Here is a 25288-nt window from a genome sequence, read left to right on the forward strand (position 1 = left end):
TGAAGCAATTTTTATGGGAATACATCAAATGATCGGGCATTGAAACGGCGTACTCAAATATTGGCCATGCGAGCAATAAAATTCTCCTTTTATCTACGAGTGGGTTACGACCACCATAAAACGATATTAGAGAATATAAACGTCTCGATAATGGGTATATACGTGATATATTTAACATAAAAGGAAATTGAAAATAAAAAATATTCGCAGTCGGTAGGATTCGAACCTACGCTCCCAGAGGGAATCTGATTTCTAGTCAGACGCCTTAACCGCTCGGCCACGACTGCTACAACAGATGAAACCAAAATACGCTTCTTAAAATAACTAGCAATTGCTGTCATTAATAATTTAATCCACTGAGTAGATATCAAGTATGATAACATTTTATAATTTAATAGAATTTAAATATTAAATTTGAAATGGGAGAGGCCTATGTTCAGCAGTGGACAATGATTGGCTGTCGATTTGATTTTGATTTTAAATTTGAATCATTAACTTTAACGTATAATATTCGTTTAGAATATAACCAATACAATAAATAGTGTATTTAATAAGCAATTATAATCATATGCATAAATAAATATAGTATAATTTTGAACATGTCTGTTTGTCCTGAGTCTGGGTGTAATTATCTATATAAGTACATATTTATTTACAAAACAAAAATAGTATATGTAGTATATCAGTTGTCTAGTTTCCATAGTACAAGGTCTGTACAAGCTTAATTTGGGATCAGATGGCCGTGTGTAAAAAATGTCATAGGATATTATTATTATTATATAGCACCGTAACTTTTAATAAATTTAACGAAATTGTAAACTTTCGAAAACTTGCAAATCAAACATTCAATTTGCTATATATATGTATATATCAAAGGTGAGGGATACAATTCTACTAAGAATTTGTCAATTTATTGCATCGAATTTGCTGTTTAACCGTTTTCCTATTCTACTAACACCACGATCCTGTTGTAGTAAGTTGGATCGGAATAGAATCGATAATGTATCGTAATCATTGTAAGTTAGTAGAAATAGCCCCATATTACGGTTAAACTGAGGTTAATTTTTGTAAGTAATTGAATCGGTAACGTATCGTAGCCGTTGTAAATTAGTAAAATTACTGGGAAACAATTTTAGTTAAATTACAAACATACTTTCTATGCTGAAAATTATATTTACGTATTTCCCACGTTCGTAGGTGTCGGAGTATGTGGAACTCCTGGCCAATTGCCATAACTCCAATAAAAAACTAGTACTCAATCCGTTATTATAGTGGGACGCAAAGAATACAATAATATACTAGACCTGAGACACGATGGGATTGTTTACAAATACAACCAACTACCGAGACATATAATAGACAATATGTTTTTTTTTAATGTATTGTTAAGTTATTTAGTATATTGTTACCGTATGACAAAATATTTTTTTTTTTTAATTTAACACATAAAATTGCATCCTAATTAGTTTAATTTAATATTATCTTGTGATTTTGTAAGTGGAATAGTATTAAGTTATATATTATTTGAATCGTGCTCGTGACAATGTATATTCTGTAAGAATGCCTTAATAAATAAATGAATAAAATTGTAATCTAAAGGGTATTTAAAATTATTCAATGTTATATACGATTATGTATCAATCGTTAAATAATTTAAAAAAATGGGAGTAGGTAGAAAAACTGTTCCTTTCGAGTATTAAAATATTGATGACACTTAAATGTGTGAAAAAAGAACTTTTTTTTTCACCTATTATAATTTTTGCAATTGGTTTACATATTTTTTTAATAATTATTATAATATTTATTTAACTTTATTATTAATAAAAACTATTTTTATGTATAAGAAAAATATTTAATTGTTTTATTTAAAACATTTCTTAGTCCCCACATATTTACACAAATGTAACGTACCTGGGTATATGACTTCATACAAGCGCCAGCCATCACTTTAGGTTCGTTAATAATGAATTGTATTGATAATAATCTGTACAATCGTGTTGTTTTACTTATTATTTATTACCTAATATATAGTATTAAGGACATGAAAATATCTATGTTATAAGATCGAACATTGCATGACGCGTTAAATGTTCTCTATAAATTCCTTTACGTCGCGAATATTCACATTAACGCCTATACATCAAAGCTATTACAACGATTATTACAATCATGTTTTTAATCACCTTGTTTACAAATATGCAATAAACCACTTTATATTTCTATACACAATGGAATGGTCAACATCTTCTCAAGAACTTGCTCATTGTTTCGAAAACAGTAAAAAATACAGCGCAATATTAAAGCAAAAAAATTGGATTCTAGTTCGCACGTCTAAAGAATATTAATCTAATAGATAAGATAAGCTAACTCAATAATCGATTTTTTAATATGTATTTTATCTTTATAACAATACATAAATACCTACTACCAATTGTCCGTTTGGTTGTTTGTTAGAGAACGCGGTGTCCGCGTTTATTTATTGATTATCACAACCTATATAGAAGCGGTCAATTTTATAAAACCAACTCCTGTCGGAAGTCATTCTTCAAGTCCCCTCTAGCTTAGAGCGTCATCGTTGAAGCGAAAATTACCCGAGCAGTCACTTGTGCAGGTCAATATAGTGTGAAATGGCATTTCTTCCTCTTTCATGCTGTCTTATGACATACCTTCGCGTCATTATATAAAAGCAAGTTATTAAATAAACACAAATTCAAATAATCTAGCTAGTTATTATCACTAATACAACATAAATAATCTTTCTTTATTGATCTTTGGCAGTAAACTATTAGATGAGTGTGAGATAAATGTGGTACCTACCCAGACGGGCTTGCATAAAGCCATAGTATTTTCTATTAAACTTAATAATCTTTTATAAGAATATATAGCGAAATTCTTAAATATATGTATTTATTTGACTGAATAAATAGAAAAATTAAAATATAAGGAAATACAAGCAAAGTTAGTGATTAAAAGTTCTAACATATTAGATAGTGGTAATAAAGTGGAATATATTATGTTTCTTGCTTTTAAATTTAGTATATCAAACCTGTTTTCTACGACATGTATTTTTAGTCACGAACTTACGACGGTGCTTAAAGAACATTATTATTTATGGTATTGTATGATTAATTTATTTTAATGATAAATACCTACTCAATATAAAACAGATCTTAAATCTATAATTAAAGAAAAAACAAATACGTGATTGCTTATTTCGTTGATCAATATAGAGGCGCCGTGGCTTAGTTGGTTAAAGCGCCTGTCTAGTAAACAGGAGATCGTGAGTTCGAATCTCGCCGGGGCCTATATGATATCTTGAAAATTTTTGATGTTGTTATTTACTTTTATTTTTATTGCAAGCATTTCACACACTTAAATGATATCAACGTCACACTTACACTTTAACTTTAGAGGCGCCTCGAGTTGACATCAGTTTATTTACTACAGTAATTTGTGTTTGTGATTATAATACATCTCGTGCTCGGCGGTGAAGGTAAACACCGCGATGAAACCTGCATGTGGCGGATCAAAATCTGCCATGTGTATCTACCAACCCGCAATGCAGCAGCGTGGTGGAATACGCTAAAAACTTTCTTCTCGAAAAAAAAAACGAGAGGTGAGCCCAGCATTCAGGATTTTATAAATCTTAAATTATTTAATAAATCTTAGTGAATGTTTTATAAAATCCTAGTAGTAATACTATAAAACTAGTGACAAAATCTCATGTCAAACCATAACTGCACTGCAATATTTCTAAAACATTTTAAAACGTGCGATTTGTTGTATCCATCAAGTTTTGATAAAAATTTACTTTTGCATTTATTTTGATTGATTGTGCAACTGATAGTTTTTTTTAACCGGATACATTTATATTTGGAACTGAAAGCATTACTAAATTGTAAAAATGTACGACGTAAAGTGTTCGTATAAGTAGTATACACAGTAAAACTACCGTTTATTATTTTTATTTTTAAGATTTCATAAACATGAGCCTTAGATTAAAAAAGGGAATGGACCTGTAGATGAAAATGGAAGGGTAAGGGAAGTTTTTGAAGATGCCTTTAATTATATCATCCACCTAACTACCCATGACTTTGTCTCTTTAACTTTAATGTTTTAATTATTTTAATGAAATTAGATAAATACGAACTAAGGCATATGGATAAAATACGTAAGGGCAAGAAAAACATGAATATTTTTCACTCGTATATTGACATATCATTTGCACAGTATTTACAAATATACAAATCTATTTAATATTTATAACAGCTGTCTTAAGTAATGTACAAATTACTCGAAGATACAAGAATTACAGATACAGTCATATTAATGTCATGTCACATTAATTGTTGACAAATGGAAAATCTAGCGCTTACAACCTTATCTAAAATTTGATTTCCTATTATTGTTTATTTATTTTTAAGTCAATACTTTATTTTACTTACGAAATAACAATACTGTTTCGTTAATTTCTGAATCAGTATTAACAAAAATGGAGTTAATTCAAATGCACAAAGTGTCAAACATTTGACACATTCCAAAAGATTATAAAAAATATTTAAATTTAATTTCTCGAAAATAATAATTTTATAAAAAAAAAATTCGCTGTACTCTTTTTCTTATAGCATAGATAAGGTGACTTTTGGAACTTGATGTTTCTAGATCGTTTGGTGAAAAACGATTACTTGCAAATTTATAATGAAAAAAAATCGATTTTATGACAATAATTTGGTAACAAAACAAATTTAATTTATATAAAATCATCACTTATTTATCATCGTCATATTCTAACGTCGAGAACAAATAATACCCGACGTGAATTGCCAAATCAATAAAACAATCAAATTAAAAAAAAATTAAACAATTTTTAATATTCGTGTCCAACTCACGGAGAATAAAAATTTTCACAGCTCTAACATAACACTTTATAAAAATGTATGAGTAATTGTAATTGTTACAACAATTAAAAAGAAAACGTTAATTTTATTTTTTATTAATTCTTATTAAGAAATATTATATATTTAACGACTTAATTGTGTACTGACAAGACTGCTTTAAAAGGCAAGCATTCACTTTGTTTTATTTTAAATGTGTAATTACGTAGAATAAAGAATATGATTTAAAATGTAATTTAAAATCGAGTTTTTTTTTTGTTTCGGAATACAACACGCGTGAGATGTTATTGATCAAATATCACAGTACCCATGCTATTTGAAATGGATATTATAGTTGTAATGCAACACAAATAGTATCTTATAATTAATTCAGTGTTAAATGTCAAAATAATCAGTAGCAGAACTTGTTAGGCCTTCAATATCGTTTGAAATCGTCTTGCTGGTATTAATCGTATGATATTAAAATTTCAGTTCTAAATTTAAATCGGTCAATAGTTTAGTCTTTGTTTAATTGTTATTCATAGATTATTATAATTTCGGTTTTTAATCGATTAAATTTTTAGATGAATCATTCGAATTTTAATCGATATATATTTGTAAGGATATGGGTAATTTTCGTTACTTAATGGCAATCCGACTAAACTGTTAAACGATACGATTTATCTGTAATATGTGGTTGGATGATACATTGGCACAAAGCGAGAGATAATTCTTTTAATTTTTGGCACTTTACTGATACCAATATAAATTTAAATAAATCGCCTTTTCGTTGCATAAGTAATTTTAATACTAATTTTAATACAAGTGATCTTATAAAAGTATAAGTTCGATGTTTATGTAATTCCCCGTATGTTTCATTATTATTTTTTATAATTACCATTGCTACACAATCGTTAATAATAGTAGGGATAAGAATAGTTGACAATGAATTATTTTGAAAAAATAATGTGGTCACAGTGAAAAATTTACATTTAATGTCATTTATTTTACAATTTTATCGAAACAAAGTATTAAAAATTCAAATACAGACATTATCGAAAACTTCAATACATCAACAGAACATTAATAAAATTCTATATATTTCATAAAGTCCGAGGCACATTCAATATACGTATTTAAATGTTTAAACTAACAATATTTACATATATTCCTTTATCCTAATATGGCAGTAGTGAGGTTTTAAATAATTACAATACACATTATATAATTGCCACAAATTTTTATTTCTATAACGTCATAACGAGCTATTTGTATAGAAAAGCATAAACATTATGCAATTTTTTTCTTTTTAAGAAACTGACACAGACCGATCGTAAAGTTGATTCATTTCTTTCCCGGGGCAAAAAAATTATTGCATATTGTGAAAGCTTCGCGTTTTATTGTCGGTGAAATCGTTGACGAAATAGAAACAAACATATGTAACGAACGTGATATACGAACGATAATTTACAATTCAATAATCATCATTAAATCAGTCTCATCTCCGCGCTCATTTTAATACTCGTCACTATAAATTCTTGATAGAATGTCACTATGGGCATGTATTAAGGCCTCTTTTATGTCCACTAAATTTTTTCTCACTATTTCACTAATTATGTATATTATTGTCTTTGGATTGTTTTTTTTTTTAATGTAAGGAATGTCTTAGACGAATCTCGTTAACTGTGTGTGGAAGTCTCGTAGGAAAATTTGTAGTTGCGGCAAAGTGGGTCGGTCGTCAGGAGACATCGCCCAGCAGTAAGCCATTACAGCGAATCTAGGAAGGAAAACATAATAATAATACATATTTATTTTCAAGTATATGAAAACCTTAAACTACGTGAAAGAATTTGGCATAATATTTATGTGTGTGAAGCGATTTTTTTGGCATGGCGTGGGTGTGATAAAAACGTCCAAGCACGGTTCAGTGCTACACTTTATTAATATTACAGCTAAAATTAAATACTTATTATACTTATAAACGGTATTTAGCGAGTTTTTCAAGACTGATTTCTCTGTTTTTGTTATCATTGATTTGATCTTGAAAAGAAGGAGACACTGAATTTTTTAACTAATAACCCCATAATTATGACTTGTAAATAAAGCCCTGAATCATCTAGAAGACAACAAACGATTAATCTTAATAATATATATTTTTAATTTTGTTATAAATCTTTCAATTTGTACTTACAGTTCGTCCGGACAATTCGCTGGCTGCTGCAACCGGTAACCGTCCCGTAGATATGCAGCAACTTCAAACGGATCTACTTCAGCATACGGCTGGTGAGCCAAAGTTGTCAGCTCCCATAGTAATACTCCAAGTGCCCATACATCCGATGAGGGGCTGAATTGCTTCTTTGATAATGCTTCAAGAGCCAACCATTTGATCGGCCTGTTCTCGTTGTCGCCCAAACAATGATAGTCGCCGGGGAAAAGATCGCGTGACAGCGCGTTATCTGCTATCATCACTCGAAGATTTTCGTCCACACTGTTAACAAAAATCGAATTCGAAATATAAATAACATTAAATTAATTATATGACCTAAGGGTTCTAAAAATCGGCATTAGGAGTTGACAACGTTTGCAACTGCAATACTTTGCTCGCCAGTATCCATTATCGTGAAAATTAAATAAATTAAGCAAAAACTCGAGCCACTGTGCGTGTTAGTACGCTGTTTGGCGTTTTCAGTTAATCCTAAACAGCTCGCGTTTAATCGTAGTGGGTGTAAGCCCTACATACATATATATAAAATATATATTATATAATATATGAATTTAATACTTACATGCAATTTCTTGCTGAGATGTCCTTATGAAGAACGTGCTGAGAGTGTAAATAGGCTAAGCCATCCAACGCATGTAATGCCATCCTGACAACATGTTGTGTAGTCAGTGGTGGTGGAGGCGGTCCGTTTGCTGCTACTCCGAAACTAACTCCTCGACATGCTAGCAGGAATTGCTTTAAATTCCTCCAGGTAACACTCCAGGGGTAGAGTAAGAATGGAGCAGTTTGATCTTCGATACTGACACCGAGTACAGACAAGACGCGCTCGTGATGAAGTCCATACAGCATACAGCCTTCTTGGAGTAAAAGTGAAACCTATAGAAAAAAATGAATTAACTAAAGCAGTCGTACAAAATTTTACTTGACGTTTCGTATTGTCATCATATACATAATTTTGTTAATACTTATAGTGACTTACCTGAACTTGAGACGCATGTTCAGCTACAGTCTTCACTAGAACTTCTTGCTCTCTACCCTCTTCATCGGCATACGTTCCTTTATATACTCTACCAAACGTCCCTTCCATTGCCACTGATCGCAATCGAACCCGACATCTTTGAATTGTCAATTCTGTTATTCTCTGTTGTAAATCTCTAGCTCTTTCCTCCGCTGCTGCAGCGGGTAGAGAAGTGGGTCGTCGATAGCTAGTGTAACTAGCGGCAGACTTACAAGAAGAATCAGGTAGAAATGCATGACCATCTTGCTCATCACTTCGTGCTCTGCGAAGCTTTCTCGCCCGTACCCTGCACGCTGTAGCAGCAACAGCAGCGATTAAAAGTGCACCCCCAGCACAGCCTGCGCCTGCATAGAATATATCAGCAGAAGTCGCTGCATGCGGCACACTATCTACTCTTACAGCTGGCCTATGAGCTTCTTTTAGACATATTTTTCGTCGTCGGAAAAGCAATGCGGTCGAAGAGGAACCGGTGGACACGTTGAGAGATATGGTGACGGCCACTTCGGCGGAAACTGTGCCCGTACATGGTAAATCTACTCTCCAAGTTTGTGGTTCCGTAGGCACAAAACCCGTGCTTGAAATATTAAACGTTGGCGTATGTAATACTTCTTCGTTTTTTCCCAAGTCTACGTGTAATATATATGGTAACTGCAACAACAAGAGATAAATTTATCAATATAACATTGAGCCCTTTAATCTTGTATTTTACAAATATATCTATTTGTAAGTAAATGTATTTAAATATTTTCTTGAATCTATAATCTAAACTTTATTTTATATGCATAACATAAAATTTGAAAGCAAATACGATGACACATTTCCCCTAAAAGGCAGCAATAAATGATCGTGCGTACCTAACGGCCCAACATATCACGATATAACTGTATCACTGCGATTGACGGACAGACGGGCGAACCTAAACGATACGACCCACAGCCATGTCAAGCGGATCAAATGTCGGTGATCCATCGCGTGATCACGGACGTATATGGTGCCTATAATAACCTTAACCTTCTATCGACTTTGGATTTGTGTCACCTATCTATAATCGAACTGTAAATCTAAAACATTAAACAGTACTTTTATTGCGAAGGCTTTCCTATCACAAAACAAACATTGTTAGTCGTAAAAAAAACATTCATTTTACCGCGCAACGAGCCGCATGTACCTCAACACCCTCATTACAATCTACCTAATCGTGGCGCGGCACATGAATTATAAAACAAATAGGCAAACAGTTTCGCCGCGGGCCCTTTGCCTTCATCAGGCATGCGAACGCTCGTAAACGTAGGTGCGACACCGTGGCCTCTAATTAAACATTATCACTCGGGAGGCGGCTCGGACAATAGTAACCTCTCATCGCGGCGAGTAACCGTTTAATAAACATTTGCTGTGTAGTCAAAGGCGCCGACTTACAACAAACGAACAAACCGAATACAATTATTATCGCCTTAGATCGGCGCTCGGATTTGAGATACACGATCTAACTAGTAGTTTCTTTACAGGTTTATACTTTTTCGTTTTACATGTACAACTGTTAAATAACTATATTCCTTTTCGTAGATACATAGATAATATAGAAGGTATCTGCAGGCACCCGGCACTCGTATCAAAAGTTGAATAATTGTTCCGTATACAGATGCTTAGCATCTTAAGATTTTCTGTCTGTACGAACGATGCTTTCATTTATGGTTTTATGGCAAATTTGCGCGCTCTTAACCATTTAAAGAATCTTTAAAAAAAAATTCTTCTTTCGTGGCTCGCTCAATTGCATACCCAGAACGCGATCGAATCAGAAATATTCTACTTTGTTACTTGTTAAGGGTCCGTAGTCATTTTCTGTCCGTCGATCTCATTACGTCTGTAACTTAAAGTAAACCTACGTAACCTTATGAAAATAAATATATCAATAGAGAGGGAAAAATTATGTATGTCAATGGAAACTTTATCGTAACTTAAATGTTTTTTTAAAAACTAAAAAAAATTTAATCTAAGAAATGTGTTTTCAAAATAATTTGAATTTTCAACGATGCTAGTTTTTTAACATAGTTTTTAATATAATTTAAAACAAATAGACTGGTATTAAATAAAACATTATAATAAATTACTGGGATCTGGGAAATATCTATTACGCTTAAGCAAGTTATAATATTTGTATACCACTATCATATTATATTTGTGTAACTTGCAAAACTACGGAACCTCACCATCTAGCACGATACGGACTTGTCGTAATTAACTTGTTTGAATAACGCTCTAAAAGGCAGATGTTTTTATTGATACAAGTTTATCGAATTCAATTAAACGACGAATTTTATTAAAATAATAAAATAACATGATTTTTAAGTAATAAAATGAATAAACAAATAATTGTTTATTAACGTTTGTCTAAAATAACAAATTATTTATGCTTCAAACTATACGACTGTCACTAATATGTAAGTACTAAGTTACTGACCTATGAGGACACAATACAGATTGATAGACGAGCAATTGTAATATGTGTAGAATAGACGAGTCAAATTGGACGAGCCGGTTGGCGTGGTTGGTAGATACTTGTCTTTTACGCCGAAGGTTGTGGGTTCGATTCCCACCCAGGACAGTTATTTGTGTGCATGAAAATGTCTGTTTGTCCTGAGTCTGGGTGTAATTATCTATATAAGTATGTATTTACAAAAGAAAAGTATTATATGTAGTATATCAGTTGTCTGGTTTCCATAGTACAAGCTCTGCTTAGTTTGGGATCAGATGCGTGTGCGTGTGAATTATGTCCCAGGTTATTATTATTATAGAATAGAATAGAAAAGTTTTAAAACACAGAAGATGTAACAACTCGTCGATCATTCATGTAATTATTTGTATATCTTATTAAATATTATTATTATATTTTTTGTACCATCGTGACCTTTATTATGATTAGAAATCAATAATTCTTATTGATCTTTATTATGATTAGAAATCAATGATTCTTATCTATTTATTAAATATATTTCTACTTAATTATTTTATATTAACAATAATTTTAGGAAGGATGCCTTATACCGCGTATTATTCCAATAGGTATGTTATTTTGCAAACAAAGATTAATCCTTCAGCGGCACTCACAGCGGATGTGATTTAATCCCTTAAACCTCAACTTTCTTATTTTATTTTGCGTCGATTTAAGTAAATAAATGCACATAATATTTGATTATTGATGCAGAACAAACAAACTGCCGTCTGCGTTGAGATCCGCTCAAACAGTATTTGCATAGCAGGCGTATGTTTTATATTAAAATAATAACTATATACCATTTTATTTTATGAACAAATTGACATTTGAAATTCAAATATATTCCGAACTACTTATATCGTTATGAAAAACAGTCAAATATACGCACGAATCACGAGATTTTTATTAATTGGTTCGAAGTTTCGATTCATTGTATTCAGATTTAAATAAAAGTAGTAAAATTTTTTTTTTTTTAAATGAAATGCAAATTAGTAAAGTAACAGAAATTATGGAAAGTAGAACTGTTTCAACATGAACAAGTTAGTCTTATCGGAACTTATTCAAGCAATCTAAAATTCAAATAAGGTCTGGAATTATCATAAGAATAGCGAACAAACATGGCGACTGAAGGCGAGTTGGACAAATATTTCTCTAACCTAATTAAATCGAACTTTTGCACTTCGTGTTAATAAAGTGTGAAACATCTACAACTCAGCCAGAGAAAATAAGTATATCGCATTAACCTATAGAATTCATTACCTAAGATTATTTTGAATCTTATATACAAATCATATAAGCTATTTTTGCATGCATAATTTTGTTTTGCAATATTTATATTATGTTATAGATCTATTCTTGTATTCAATTCGCATTCGTGATCATTATAAAGCCTAAACTGTCATCCGATCCATTGTTTTGAAGGGCCATCGAGGTATCATTCGGTTAGTTAACACCGTCTAATATATTACAAATTCCTCTACCATTATCATTAGCCACATACAATCTATTGTTAGGGGTTAATAGTTATCGTAATTCCTTTCGGTGTAGCGTGTCTATTAAAGCACTGTTTGCTATTCTGTCACGTAACTAGTGGATACAGTATGATTTTGGAATGAGCCTTCTTGGATCTTTTATATATATATGTACATAGTAAAGAACAAAGTTGCCATGGAGCGTGTCACTGTTAGTAGATTTCTAATGTTTTGTATAAAATATTCCGAAACAGCCTGTGAATGTCCCACTGCTGGGCTAAAGGCCTCCTCTCCTCATTTTGAGGAGAAGGTTTGGAGCTTATTCCACCACGCTGCTCCAATGCGGGTTGGTGGAATACACATGTGGCAGAATTTCAGTGAAATTAGACACATGCAGGTTTCCTCACGATGTTTTCCTTCACCGTAAAGCACGAGATGAATTATAATCACAATTAAGTTGTATAAAATATTATGGAAGTTAAATTTGACTCGTTCAATAGAAAATTTTAAGAGCTACTTTATTTTGACCAAATAAAGTTGCTCTTTAATTCGATTATTAGCATATCCGAAATAAAATAAGTGTTATAGTTACCGGTCTTCGCGTAAGGCTCTGCCATGTGAAGTGCAGCTCTCCTATGGTCGCCGGTACGGGAACCACAAAGTTCAGCGCATAGGTGTTGATCTGTCCATCTCGCACATAGAATAATTCCGCTGTTAGTCCTGTTAACAAAGAAATTTACAGTTAAAACAACAACATAGTTATACAACAGAAATATCCACCGTACTGGTTTAATAGAAATTTTCAGACTATCTTTAGAAGTATTGAAATAGCACAATATTGTCCTTTACCACAAACTACGAAAGGCAAGTCTAAATTATATCCTTAGGATATCAGATTGAATAAATAATAGGACCAAGCCCCGCTATAAACTGCAAAACGTTCCAACAAATCTTGTATAAAAAAATGACCGTAGTAAGTTGAAACCGAATCTATTCAAGTACAACCGGCATTAAACCAATACCCATCAATAAATTCAAAAATATATTGTAAAAAAGATCAAATCGCACGAGTTTTATGGCGGCGACATCAAAGCACAAAGACGCCGACTACTGCCACCTGTCCACGAATCATGGGAACCCAAAAAACCTTTTTAATTCATGTTTGAGGAGGAGTACGTACAAAGATATGGTAATCTACCGCAGTCGGCTCCTGACTGAACTACTTGTAATTTATCTCAAATACATATAAATATTTAGTTTGTTTTGTACACAAAATTGTTTGTTTGACATGTTATGTAATCTTCCATAATTAGTCGGAGGCGGCGGTCACGTTACAAATTCAGTCTCTTAAATTACTGTAGCTGTCACTGTCAATGTTCTACCTAAAATATGAACTGATATGACTGTATGATTTCGGTGAAGTCGTACAAGTCATATCAAGAGTTATAATCGTGCGTTATGATCCTATCGAGTTACATCATTAAAATTTTATTAAAGTGGTATTTTTAACTACTACCTACTACATGTTGGGTTTTATCATTATAATTTTGAGTTAGAATATGAAAAATAAACAATATTGTGTTTCAATTATGTAATGTTAAATATATTTGTATTATAAAAGGCGTTAATAAACTGTTCGCTTCATAAATTAAAATATATTCTTCGAAAGTAGGTACTTATTGAAAAATTTATGACATCTTTAAAATTTAAATTTGTGACGTAATAAGTATATTATACATTTACTATTAAAAAAAAATTAACAATTTAAATATTGTGACCGGTTCTTTTGATTATTTTGGGCGGCTCATTCCTCGGCTTATGGCACATTACTAAACATTATAATAATAAATTACGTTGTCCTCTCCAAACAAGTTTGTTTAGTTCGGGTTCGCCGGCAATGTCGCCGCACATGCAAATGGAATGGTCAATTTATAATTTTAACACCGCTAATAGTTATTTGTTTATTCCAGTCACGATAAGGACGATTAGGCGTTTACGAGTGATAGGTGTTATATTATAACATATGCGGTAGTTTGTATGCAAAACAGTTCGTCAACACAGGCGTCACATCGCCGCGACAAATTGGTTCCACGCTTAAGCTATCATGTACATTTAATTCGATTTATGTACGGTTTATAATTAAACTAGCTAGTTAAACATTGTTAATTAACACCATATGTCAATTCCATCATTACTTTATAGCACGACCGGTTTGAGTATAAACAGAAAATCCTTATCAGATGTCGTGATGTCGCAAGAAATAGGTAACTCTAAGCTTTATAATAAATTATCTACTTCTTCGAAATCTAAACCCAAATCAGTTTAAAAAATTTAATAGTCAACTAAAACTATAAATACATACATGATTAGATTACACGTAAATAGTTCTGCATTCCCATATAAGCAAAAGTGGTTGCAGGAGTTTGCTACCGTACGCGGCGTCTTTGATGCGGCGATGTTAAAAAAAACGTAACACTTGATACGACAAATAACCAGAGATAACCCGGGCTTCTTCGGATGGCGCCTATTTTTTACTTTAAACAAAGTAATTTCTAACGTTCCTACTTATTTTGCTTATCGTTCGTTGTTCTACACGAAGATGCTAAAGCGGCTGGCATAATAAAATATTCAATAACCTGGCTTTGTGCCTATTGTGTTCAGGATATCTCGCCCGCGAGAAATCTTTGCCATTCAAGGTTCGCACCTACGAATAAAGCGTTCATTACATTCGTACAAAAAATCATTTATAAAGACTGAACAAAATAGAGCGTCGCACAAAAGCGGCTGATATTTCGTAAAGAAAGCGTCCCCTCTGCGGAGGCGATGGATGATTTTAGGGCATAGCGAAGGCATTACTGTGGAATTATGCGGACGAGGTGTGTAAGAAATAAAACAAAGTGCAGAGGTGACGGTAAATAAAGGTGTGCGAAGTTATGCACTTCAGTCCGCCGAGGGTTCGTGGAGGGGACGAAAAATGCTGCCGTTTATTATTTCTTCCGCACTGCTGCATTATGCGCGCCAGATATTCCACGATAGACTGAGAATGCACAATAACCCAGCGGCTCAAGTACACCGGGAAACCGCTAAGCAAACTGTTTAACATTTTATAACTTCACCGTATCCAATAAGCGTGCATGATAATGGTTATCATAAAATGTATATAACGTGCTAAGAATAGCGTTTTGTGTCCCGTAAAAATCTTCGAGAATGCATAAAAACATGTTTTTAGGCGCTACATGTAGCACTGGCGACAGTTTTATTGGCCGATACCGGAACACATCGTCTTAATGTCCTAAGGCGTGGAACAGAACGTTGAATTAACAAATTGTTTACATAGGGTCAATGACATCTGGATGCTATTTAGACGTTACATAGTTATATTCTTTTAAATTATAATTAATTACGTTTCAAATGTATTAGGTTAAAACGTCTCTTTACGACTTTAAGTTATATATATATATACATATATAAGTTTTTCAGAAATATTAAAGCTATTAACATTTATATCCGTAGAGTAGACCAACACATTTTTTTTTTAAATTTAATTTGTCTTGTGAAATTTGTCTTTGCGTCTTTTCCCAGCAGTGTGATAAGCTATATGATACATATAGATTACTTTAATAAAATCAATATTATCATGCTTAATTTCCTGGGTACATTCCAAAAAGGGTTTTCCAGAATAGTATAGTGTCTTAAAGACAAAAATAATAAGTACTCAATAACCTGTTCCATTGTTTAATATAAATTGTATTTATTTAATAAAAATATTCAAAAGTTATAAGGATATTATAAAATACAATTTTCTCAATTATATAATATGAATAATAAAATGAAATTATTGTTATTATCACACATTTACATAACGTTGTTCTGGCCGGCAAGTTTCCAATTTCATCTAGATTTCGAAGTGTAATGAACACTTGCCAAATAGCAGTGTCTAATTTTGGAGAAATTATGTGTTGTTAAACTTCACATTATATACATATTACACATTAAGGACATAAAAAATATTTTCGAAAATTGTAGCAAGAAGGATTTTCTTATTTACTATTGGATTACTGTGGCGTATTCACACAAACACCATTACATATTATCAATTACATACTAATTATAATAATAAATAAAACAAAAAGTGTGAGAAAATTACAGCGAATAAACTATTAAGGAACTGGCATAAAATTTAGTTGCTAGATTTAATCAAGACACGCTTACCCGTAAAGTAAAATATATGCTTTTAAAAAGGCACTGGTTCTTCAAACTAAGCTTTTAATACGCTATGCCCGTATCTTACTAGCATCTCATATTACATTTTTGAATATATCTCAAGCTATTATAAATTAGAATGGGCGCGATTTGGGCATTAGAAAAATATTAAACTATAAATTTTAAAACAAATACAATTATAAAAATATACGAGCATTTTTTTGTATCATTCTACACTAAAATAAATAAATTACAAGGTTTTTTAAGCAATAAACGTCAGGAAAAAAAAACGTTTTATCTAATTTATTAAAACCAGTAGTAGAATAACATAATGTTCTAGAAAATGCATCCTGCAACGATCACGTGTTTTGATTTAGAATATACTTCATATTAAAACTAAAATGTGGTATTATTTTATTTTTGAGCATTTAGATTTAGCTCTATAGAGTTATATAGTTTATACAAGCGTTATATAGCGAAGTGAAAGCAACCAAGACAAATAATCATCTGAAAAGCTATAAGTACAGCTGCGCAAATCAACATTTAAGTACACTCTTTGTTGTTGTAATTTCGCTTAGTAACAAAAGTATGGCTGTTGATTAACATTTACAGATAATTCCGAGTCAAAGTTATGTGTGTTCGATCCAGTTATGTCACAACAAATACATTTTTTACCTATATTACAACATGACCTGTTTTTTAGCAATTCACGGTTCCGTTTAAAAAGCATTTCGTTTGTCGATTACACGGTAATGGGACTCACAATCTCGTGGTTAAAAAAATGTACCCATGCTACGTTATCTTTTTTAAAAGTAATTTGTGGACTCAAACCAACCGTTAAAATCTCGTGGTTATTTATCCGAACGTAGTGTAGTCAGGTGTGTAAGTAAAACATTGAAAATAAGTGTCCCGGAAACATGGTAATAGGATCTGTTTTTGTCCCTAACAAGATTCCCTCCGTTCAAAACGTACCCCTAAGCTCTTTAGAAATGAAAACCTATATAAGATGAATTGAGGTGCAAAGAGGTTTTGTATTTAACTACTCGAAACTTGTCAATATTTTTCATAGGATTGATTACAAACAATAGTAACTAAAATATTATTTGCATTTATTAAAATGGATGAAAAATAAATGTTGGTCGCCATTGAAATTGATTTGATATCGGTGTCGTGGACAAGCGTAGCAGTTATGTGATAGAATAACTAGTACAGATATTTGTCAATATAAAAATGGAAAATGTTATTACTGTTGAACAGTTATATTTTAAAAACGTAAGTCGAGAAACTGACAATTTTTCTCTGTCCGTGTCCCATCCGCTTACGATACCGATAGTTTTTTTTTAAGAATAATTATTAGTTCTTTTTCTAATTTTTGCAATCTTATCTTTATTTATATCTAAGAATAATGTATTTGAATCAATTTGACCTTTTAATTGTAATATCAACGTCGATAACATTGATATAAGTCATTACATATATCAGTAGAACTGTCAGTCAATCAATTATACAGAGAAACACAAGAGTTTAATATTTACGATGTTATTGTGTTATTTGCTATTGTTTGTGAACATCTGCGATAAATGTTATATATCAAGTTATACACATACATAAAGATGAAATGGTTTAAATATAAAGCGAGTAAAACTGGGGAGCTACTTATATAATATTATAATATACAAAAACTTTTTCCAAAACGCGTTGCATCTCCTGGTATAAATATTATATAATAATATTGTCTTCATGTGCTCACTTGAACGCTGAAGGAAAACATCGTGAGGAAACCTGCATGTGTCTAATTTCATTGAAATTCTGCCACATGTGTATTCTACTGTTCTATTTCGACCAAACCGCATTATAAGCTCCAAACCTTCTCCTCAAAAGGAAGAGGAGGCCTTAGACCAGCAGTGGGACATTAACAAGCTGTTACTGTACTTCAAAGCTCTATGTTTAATACTTTGATTTTGGTTAATAAACTTTATTTATACGTATATATTTGTTTAGTGGTTTTAGGCGTTAGTGTTTAGTACCAGTTAGGCGTTACAAAAAGTCATATTTATTAGAATATACATACATACATAAATTACTCATAATAGATAATAAAATAAGTGATTATATAATTTTACAAACCTGCTGTTAAGCGATTACGCCATTAAACAGCTGCTTATTTATATTTTTAATTCGAATACTTTCTTAGTCTTGATATAATTCGATATCAGATAAACATTGACACTGTTTCTGTTATCGGGAAACTTTTATTGGATTTATGTGATAAATAAAAACAATTTTATTTTTATGTTATTTGTAGGCGGACGAGCAAATGGGCCACCTGATGGTAAGTGGTCATTAACAGCCATAGACATTGATGATGTAAGAAATATTAACTATTCCTAACATCGACAATGCGCGACCAACCTTGGAAACTGGATGTTATGTCCCTTGTGCCTGTAGTAACACTGGTCCACTTACCCTTTAAAACGGAACGCAACGATACTACGCCGTTTAGAGCTATACTATCTAAATTTAATATAGGAAATAAGAAACAACGAATCTTAATCTCTAAGGCTATATAAATGATGTTTTCGAAGTAGAAATGAGGAAAAGCTCGATGAGGGTAATACGTGTAATGATCGCAATCCCTCACCGTCGCTACATGCCATTACGCGCCTCCCTATTAATTACAGCAATGAAATTACAAATACACCCTGAGTAAATTGCACAATTAAACTGTTACTTCACGTTCTCGTATATTTTGTGTACCGTACATTAACAGCTGTAATATCAAAGGGGATATCATTATTTTATATTCATTTTCTAATTACTTTAAAATTTACTAATCAATGCTAAGTTGTATACTTGTGAATAATTTTAGTTTTGTTATTTGCATATAGTGTTATTTCGTTTGAGTTTTTTTCTTATTTGTTTGTTTGTTGTTGTTACGCTTTCACGTTTTAACTGCACAACCGATCATCATTAAATTTTGCATAAACGTTGTAAAAATAGAACATATTATGTACCGAACTCGTGACCTCTACTCCCATACGCGAGCGGAAACTACTTTACCTATAAAGACTATTTCACCAAAATTTAGATAAAATAATAAAAACTAAAAACAAAAAAAAAAGGATCCACGTGATGCAAATTAAAAAGAGCAATTAATCTATATAATCAACTTGTACTGTGATACCGGATTCACTCGTGCGGATAAATTAGTCAAGGATAATTTCTTTTATCTCTATAATAAATTTTCAATTTAATCGCTATGCGTCGTATACATTGACGACTGATTACAAATTTTATTAATGATAAATGTTTAAAGTCAGCAATGTAAATCGTACTAGGAAAACCTTCGAACTGTCTTCATTCAGTTTAAAAATATCTCTGAGCTGCGTGTTGATGGATGTTCCTTTTTGCTCGCGTTCTTGACGCCCGGCTAATCCCATCGAATTAGTTTGACAGTCGGAATCTTTCCCGATTTTTTTTTGCGCACCAAACACAGATGTTCATTGAATGCCACCCTTAATTATGTGCACCGAAACGAAAACCGACAGCTCATTCGATGCTTAATTATTAACTTGACGGAAAATGGAAATAACGATTACTCTTTTAAATCGCTTACAGCAACTTGGAAACATAAAAAATAATTTTTATTGGGTCAGAAAATTCGACCATTCAAAGAAGATGTTTCTAGAATAAAGTAACCAGACATTAATGGTCTAAATATTAAGTAATAGTTTTTTTAGAATCCGAAAAAATAAAATTTATAATCAGCAAAACTATAACTAAATACGTTATCTGTAGTAACGTAACAAAATGTACGGTAATAAAACAAACACGTCTGTTTACGATCCTCCACACATCGAGTACGTCGACGACGGATTTATATCTTGGGCAAGTGTTTCTTTATAAGCAAACATTATCCACCTGTCGCTGAATCGCATCGCGAATGGATAAACATTACAGGAACTGTGATGTTTAATTCAAATTTTATAGAGCGAACGAACCTATCAAAACAAACTCGCGTCGTATTAATTGTTATGTTTATACATAACATTAACAGTCGATCCTCGACTCAATGTTTTGAACGATTACGTGTTTATGAAATTTCAATTTTAATTCCACGACTTAAGATGTTATTTACCGTGTCAATTAATAAGTGCTTAAGGATTAAATTACGAAACGCGAAAACGAGTGTAGTGTTGAGTATTGAAATATCCGACATGACACTGTTGAAAATTAAGTCGGACGGAGTTATGTTCCTGTCTCGTTGGGGTGTCAACAGAATCGTTAATGTTTATCAACACGGTTAAATCAGGCGAAATTAATTATTATTGCGCATTGCAGTATTGGATTCGTAATTTAATTTTTCCTGTTTGTAATTTTTATCGGTCATGTTAAATTGTATTTGTAATACTTAAGCATTCATTTGATTTCGTTTTAAATTTAAAGAGACAATAATATTTATTTAACAATTCATACACTTTTTTATTACTTATTTATTTATTAAGATTCTCCAACAAAGGATACACTTACGAGTACATTAAATTAAAGTAGACCTTCAGTTAAAGAAGACCACAGCAAGCACATAATAAATAATGACTAAATAGAAATTAAAAAATTATAAAAATAAATGTTACTGTGATAAATAAACACAGGAACTAAAAAAAAGGTAAACAATGGTTTAAACTAAGACTAAGTTGTACAAATCAAGTAAAGTACAAAAAATTAAAATTAAAATAATGAATAATGATAATACTTAAAAATAAAAAATAAAACTTTTTTTTTAAATAAAAAAATACATTACACGATTTTTAAGATATTTTTTAAACTGTGTGTATATCTAAGTCAGTGTGCTGTTAAGAAGCGCATTATATAGTCTGCAGATCCTTGGCAAAGCAGCATAGTGTCAAAAATTACAATATTATGGAGAAAAAAAAAGTTTTTCTGAATAATTTACAGTGCATTATCTAACGATTTTTTAAATTAAATTAAATTTATCAATAGACAAAGCTAAAACTAAAGCTACAAGCTGTCTAAAACAGCAAGAGTGTCACCACGCTGTTCCAATGCGGATATTACAGGTACGGTAAAATGATATCCGACTCATGCAGATTTCTAGACCACAATATGAATTACGAACACAAATTAAATACATTAAACTCAGATATTCTAGTCCGGATTTGAACCCGCAATATTTGCTTACGATTCACGTATTCTATCCACTCCACTCGACATCAGATAGTAATAACTAAAAGAAAAAAAGGTGTATACCTATTCCTCTCCAAATTTAAACGAACTATGTGACGATTGAAAAAACTTTTCGTGACTCGCTTTCAAACGAGAGATTAACTAGACATCCCGAAACACGAATATCTCTCTTGCATCGTTAAGACTCGATTATGAAGTCAGCCCACGTGCACTACCAAGCAGACAAGATAGCAGCTTATCAGTAGCTATAGGATTAAGCAGATCCTTGCGAGGTTATCGCACGGTAGCCCTTCATGTTAAACGATTTGTTATCAAAGAAACATGTTATTACGATATGAGATTTATTTTTGACCCATTTATCAATCGGCGATAAGACGTGTATTCGAAACTTTATCAGACCGACTACCGGGGTTTATTATACATTCGTAAATGGATTTTGAATGATACCAGTTATATTATTCAATTGGTTCGGATTTCTCATAAGGGAGCCATTATTAAGCAGTTTAATAATATTATAACTGTTACAAAAAATACCTACCTTAAATAAAAATAAACGGCGAAACAAAACTTCAAATCTTCTTATAACATTAAATGAGCAATTCTTGTATAACACACAAATGTATATAACAATTTACTTTGTGTACAAAGGAAAAGCTTTGGCTCAAATTTTGTATATAGATATGGTTATACATTTTAAATTTATCTATAAAGATGTATTTTCTAAAAAAAAACGACAAAACAAACGAAAAACATTTTTCATAAATAAACATATTTTTATAATAAATATTAGTGGATTAAATATTTAGTTATTCAAATTTATCAATCTATGTTCATCTAATATAATATATGTAATAGTTTCGTATATTTTATTAGGATAAATGAAATATCGGAATTATATCGACAATAAACCGACAAATAAACTTGGACCCAGCATATTAATGGAAATTTTAAATGTCAATATATTTCAATAATTCAGAACAATACACTTAAGTAATATAATACCTAATTTTACGTAATGCTGTGTGCGCAAATCGCTGTTCTCAGTAAGAGCTAAACAGAACTTAAGTATTACTGAGAACTTGCGTAAAGAACAAAAGTCAAAATGTTCCTAGTCATATACAAAGCGTGTAAGAGTGAGTTCTGAAAACAGCCGTTGCAGGCATTTCTGTAATTCAAATAGAAACCGAGTCGAGTTGAGGTGTCCAATAACATAACACACGAACACGCTTGACAAATAACGCTGAGCAAATATTATCTCGTCACACATTATGCGACGGATTTATATCGACATCAAAATCTACAGAAGCAAGAGTAGGGTGTTTGATTTAGAATTTAGAAGGGTTATATTAATCAGTGAAGAACGTGATAAAAATATATCAATTTACTCTTACCGAAATTTGATTTCTGGCATACGATATCTAGAACCATATCGTTTTAAGTACATGAAGATAAATGTCAAAAGACATATTAATCGTAAAGTTAAGTTTTAAGTTTTTTTTTTTTCAAGAAAGTACTGGAAACGCTCTTTAGTGCACTCAACGATACCGTTTTAGCTTTAACTACTGTATAAATTTGGTAATTAACTACTTTCTTTATAATAGTCCTAATTAAACATTATATGGTATTTATTTGAAAAAAAATAATTCTCTGGATTTTACAGAAAGAATAACTTCAAACACTCTGTTAGATGAAAATAATAAAAAAATGTTAAATTTGAATTAAGTAGTCTGTATTTATATATCAAATGTATGACTCATGGCAAAGAAACGTAACCTAAAGTTAATCATGTAATCGAACGTCCAAACGACTCGTACCATAAATAAAGGAGCAATCGCAAGGAATCGTATGCACAAGCGAGAATTATCGAGTTGGCAGGCGTTCAGAAAAATAATTTACACCGCCATCAGTTATGATGAAAATCATAAAAATTTAACATCGCCAGTAAAGTAAACAATGGGCAAAAAGAATAAGTCGAAACGACCGTAGCCTGCGGCACCGCCCGCCGAGCTCGCGTTAGTATAGCTTTCATATCACGAATGGAAATTTATGATCGAAAATATTTAAAACGTACCTGTAACCGAGTCAGAAATCAGCGTCATCTAACAATAAAATTCAATTGAAAAATATGAAGCTTTATAACGATAGGAGTCGAGTACAAAAACTGATTTTTACTGTAGAATGAATTGAGAGTTTACTCCAGTGATAGGTGATTGGATAATTACACGCTTTTCAACTAATTTCCGTGATGGAATGAAGCACAATGCATATCCGTTGCTATTCCCGAACTAACCATTCGACGCGCCGCGCTAACAAGGCGTAATACGCGTTTAGTAGACCAGAACCGAATGTGTTTCGTTAATAGGTACTTAGTAAAAGTTAAAAGTCATTACTGTAACTACAAAACTATTTTGATAACGTTTAGCTGTACACCTTCTAATGAAAGTATTAAAACGTCGTTGTCTATATCCCTTTTTCCAAATTCCCACAAAAATCAAATAAGTAATATATTATAATCTGGGAATGTTTAAACATGAGAATAATTTAAAATGAATAACAAATAAAAACAAATTAAATTAATTTCCAGTCACCGTCGTGGGTTAGCATCTGTTTTGAATATAAAACACCAACACAAACCAGCGCGTCCCCTGTTCGAAAAACAATAAAAAAAACTCCACACAACTGACGTTTACAAAAAACAAACAAACGTAAAAACTGCCTACACGTAGAGATCTTAAATTCTGATCTTAAGACCCTGAAGGATCCATTATTATTAATAACCGATGTCTAAATAAAACATACGGCGGACGGAAAAAAAGGATGATAAGATTTTTTCCAATACGAGACATTTATTAACACGGACGAACAGTGGATCGAGATAAAACAAACATGGCGGGCGGCGTGCGCGCATAAACATCGAGTTTATCGTGGGAGGCTGTCACAACAACGCCCATTGGTTACTCGCTGACGCGTCGGTGAAAGCTGGAAAAGACACCCTATAATACTATGACATTATATGAGATTATATCTTATACATTCAAAACCTACGCACGAAGTAGTATGTTATCGCCTAAGTCCAGATAGAGAACATGAACGCTGTTAACGACCCTCGATTAAATCAAATTTCGAACACACACTTCATAGCTTCCATTTTTTCTCGTTTAATTAGTTCTTGATTCATAGTAAGTACATATGATGATGATCTTGAGATGCTTCTTATTTAAATTAAACCCTTGAAGTTTTACGATCATTTTTCATTTAATAATAATAAATGCCAAAACAATTTCTTTACGACCATTGAAAATAATAGTTCTTCTGAACTTTAAAAGATAACAAGGTTCTAATATGATTGAACAAGCGTCTGGACGCGTATTATCAATAAAACAAAACAACAAAGAACAAGTCGTGAGCCCATCAGCGATCCATCATGGAGAAGCGACTACCGCGAGATAGATTGCTCGTATTATCCCAACAAGCGTCTTCGGATAAGCTCTTGGATTTGAATTGCCTTCAATCAGTCTAAGGCATCCTTGTCTTTATGTAACACAAATCTTATTTTCCATAAAATAACCAACAATAATTTCTCCTTACCAGAAATACGTTGTATTCATATCACAAATGAAACATCTTCAAGCAGTAATTTACTTTAGCCGTTACCGTATAAGATGGCAGATATATGTACAATAGCTCGTTATAAGACCAGGATTTCTGCGAAGTTCCTTATCTTTATTGTAACTCAACAAAGCTTTTATTTCCTAAAAGAACGAGCTAATTGAAATTATGGTTTACATACCTTAAATTTAA

The 25288-nt window shown here is 31.9% G+C and overlaps 1 protein-coding gene and 2 non-coding genes across 3 annotated transcripts in view; 1 reads left to right on the forward strand and 2 right to left on the reverse strand.

Moving 5' to 3' along the window:
* Window positions 1–205: 205 nt before the first annotated feature.
* On the reverse strand, window positions 206–287 carry Trnas-aga (transfer RNA serine (anticodon AGA)). The gene has a single exon. It is a non-coding gene; the product is annotated as a tRNA-Ser (tRNA).
* A 2944-nt stretch (window positions 288–3231) lies between these two features.
* On the forward strand, window positions 3232–3305 carry Trnat-agu (transfer RNA threonine (anticodon AGU)). Its single transcript has one exon. It is a non-coding gene; the product is annotated as a tRNA-Thr (tRNA).
* Window positions 3306–4208: 903 nt separating this feature from the next.
* The window catches only part of LOC126769074 (tyrosine-protein kinase Drl), a 32689-nt gene continuing 11609 nt past the window's right edge, over window positions 4209–25288 (reverse strand). The window contains exons 2-6 of the mRNA XM_050487624.1: window positions 12672–12799; window positions 8078–8764; window positions 7661–7974; window positions 7066–7362; window positions 4209–6651 (exon numbers count right to left, since the gene is read on the reverse strand). Of these exons, the coding sequence (XP_050343581.1) occupies window positions 6540–6651; window positions 7066–7362; window positions 7661–7974; window positions 8078–8764; window positions 12672–12799 (1538 nt within the window). The 3' untranslated portion in view covers window positions 4209–6539. The remainder of the gene's footprint in view (window positions 6652–7065; window positions 7363–7660; window positions 7975–8077; window positions 8765–12671; window positions 12800–25288) is intronic.

The sequence above is a fragment of the Nymphalis io genome, chromosome 1, assembly GCF_905147045.1.
Source record: "Nymphalis io chromosome 1, ilAglIoxx1.1, whole genome shotgun sequence".
Classification (NCBI taxonomy): domain Eukaryota; kingdom Metazoa; phylum Arthropoda; class Insecta; order Lepidoptera; family Nymphalidae; genus Nymphalis; species Nymphalis io.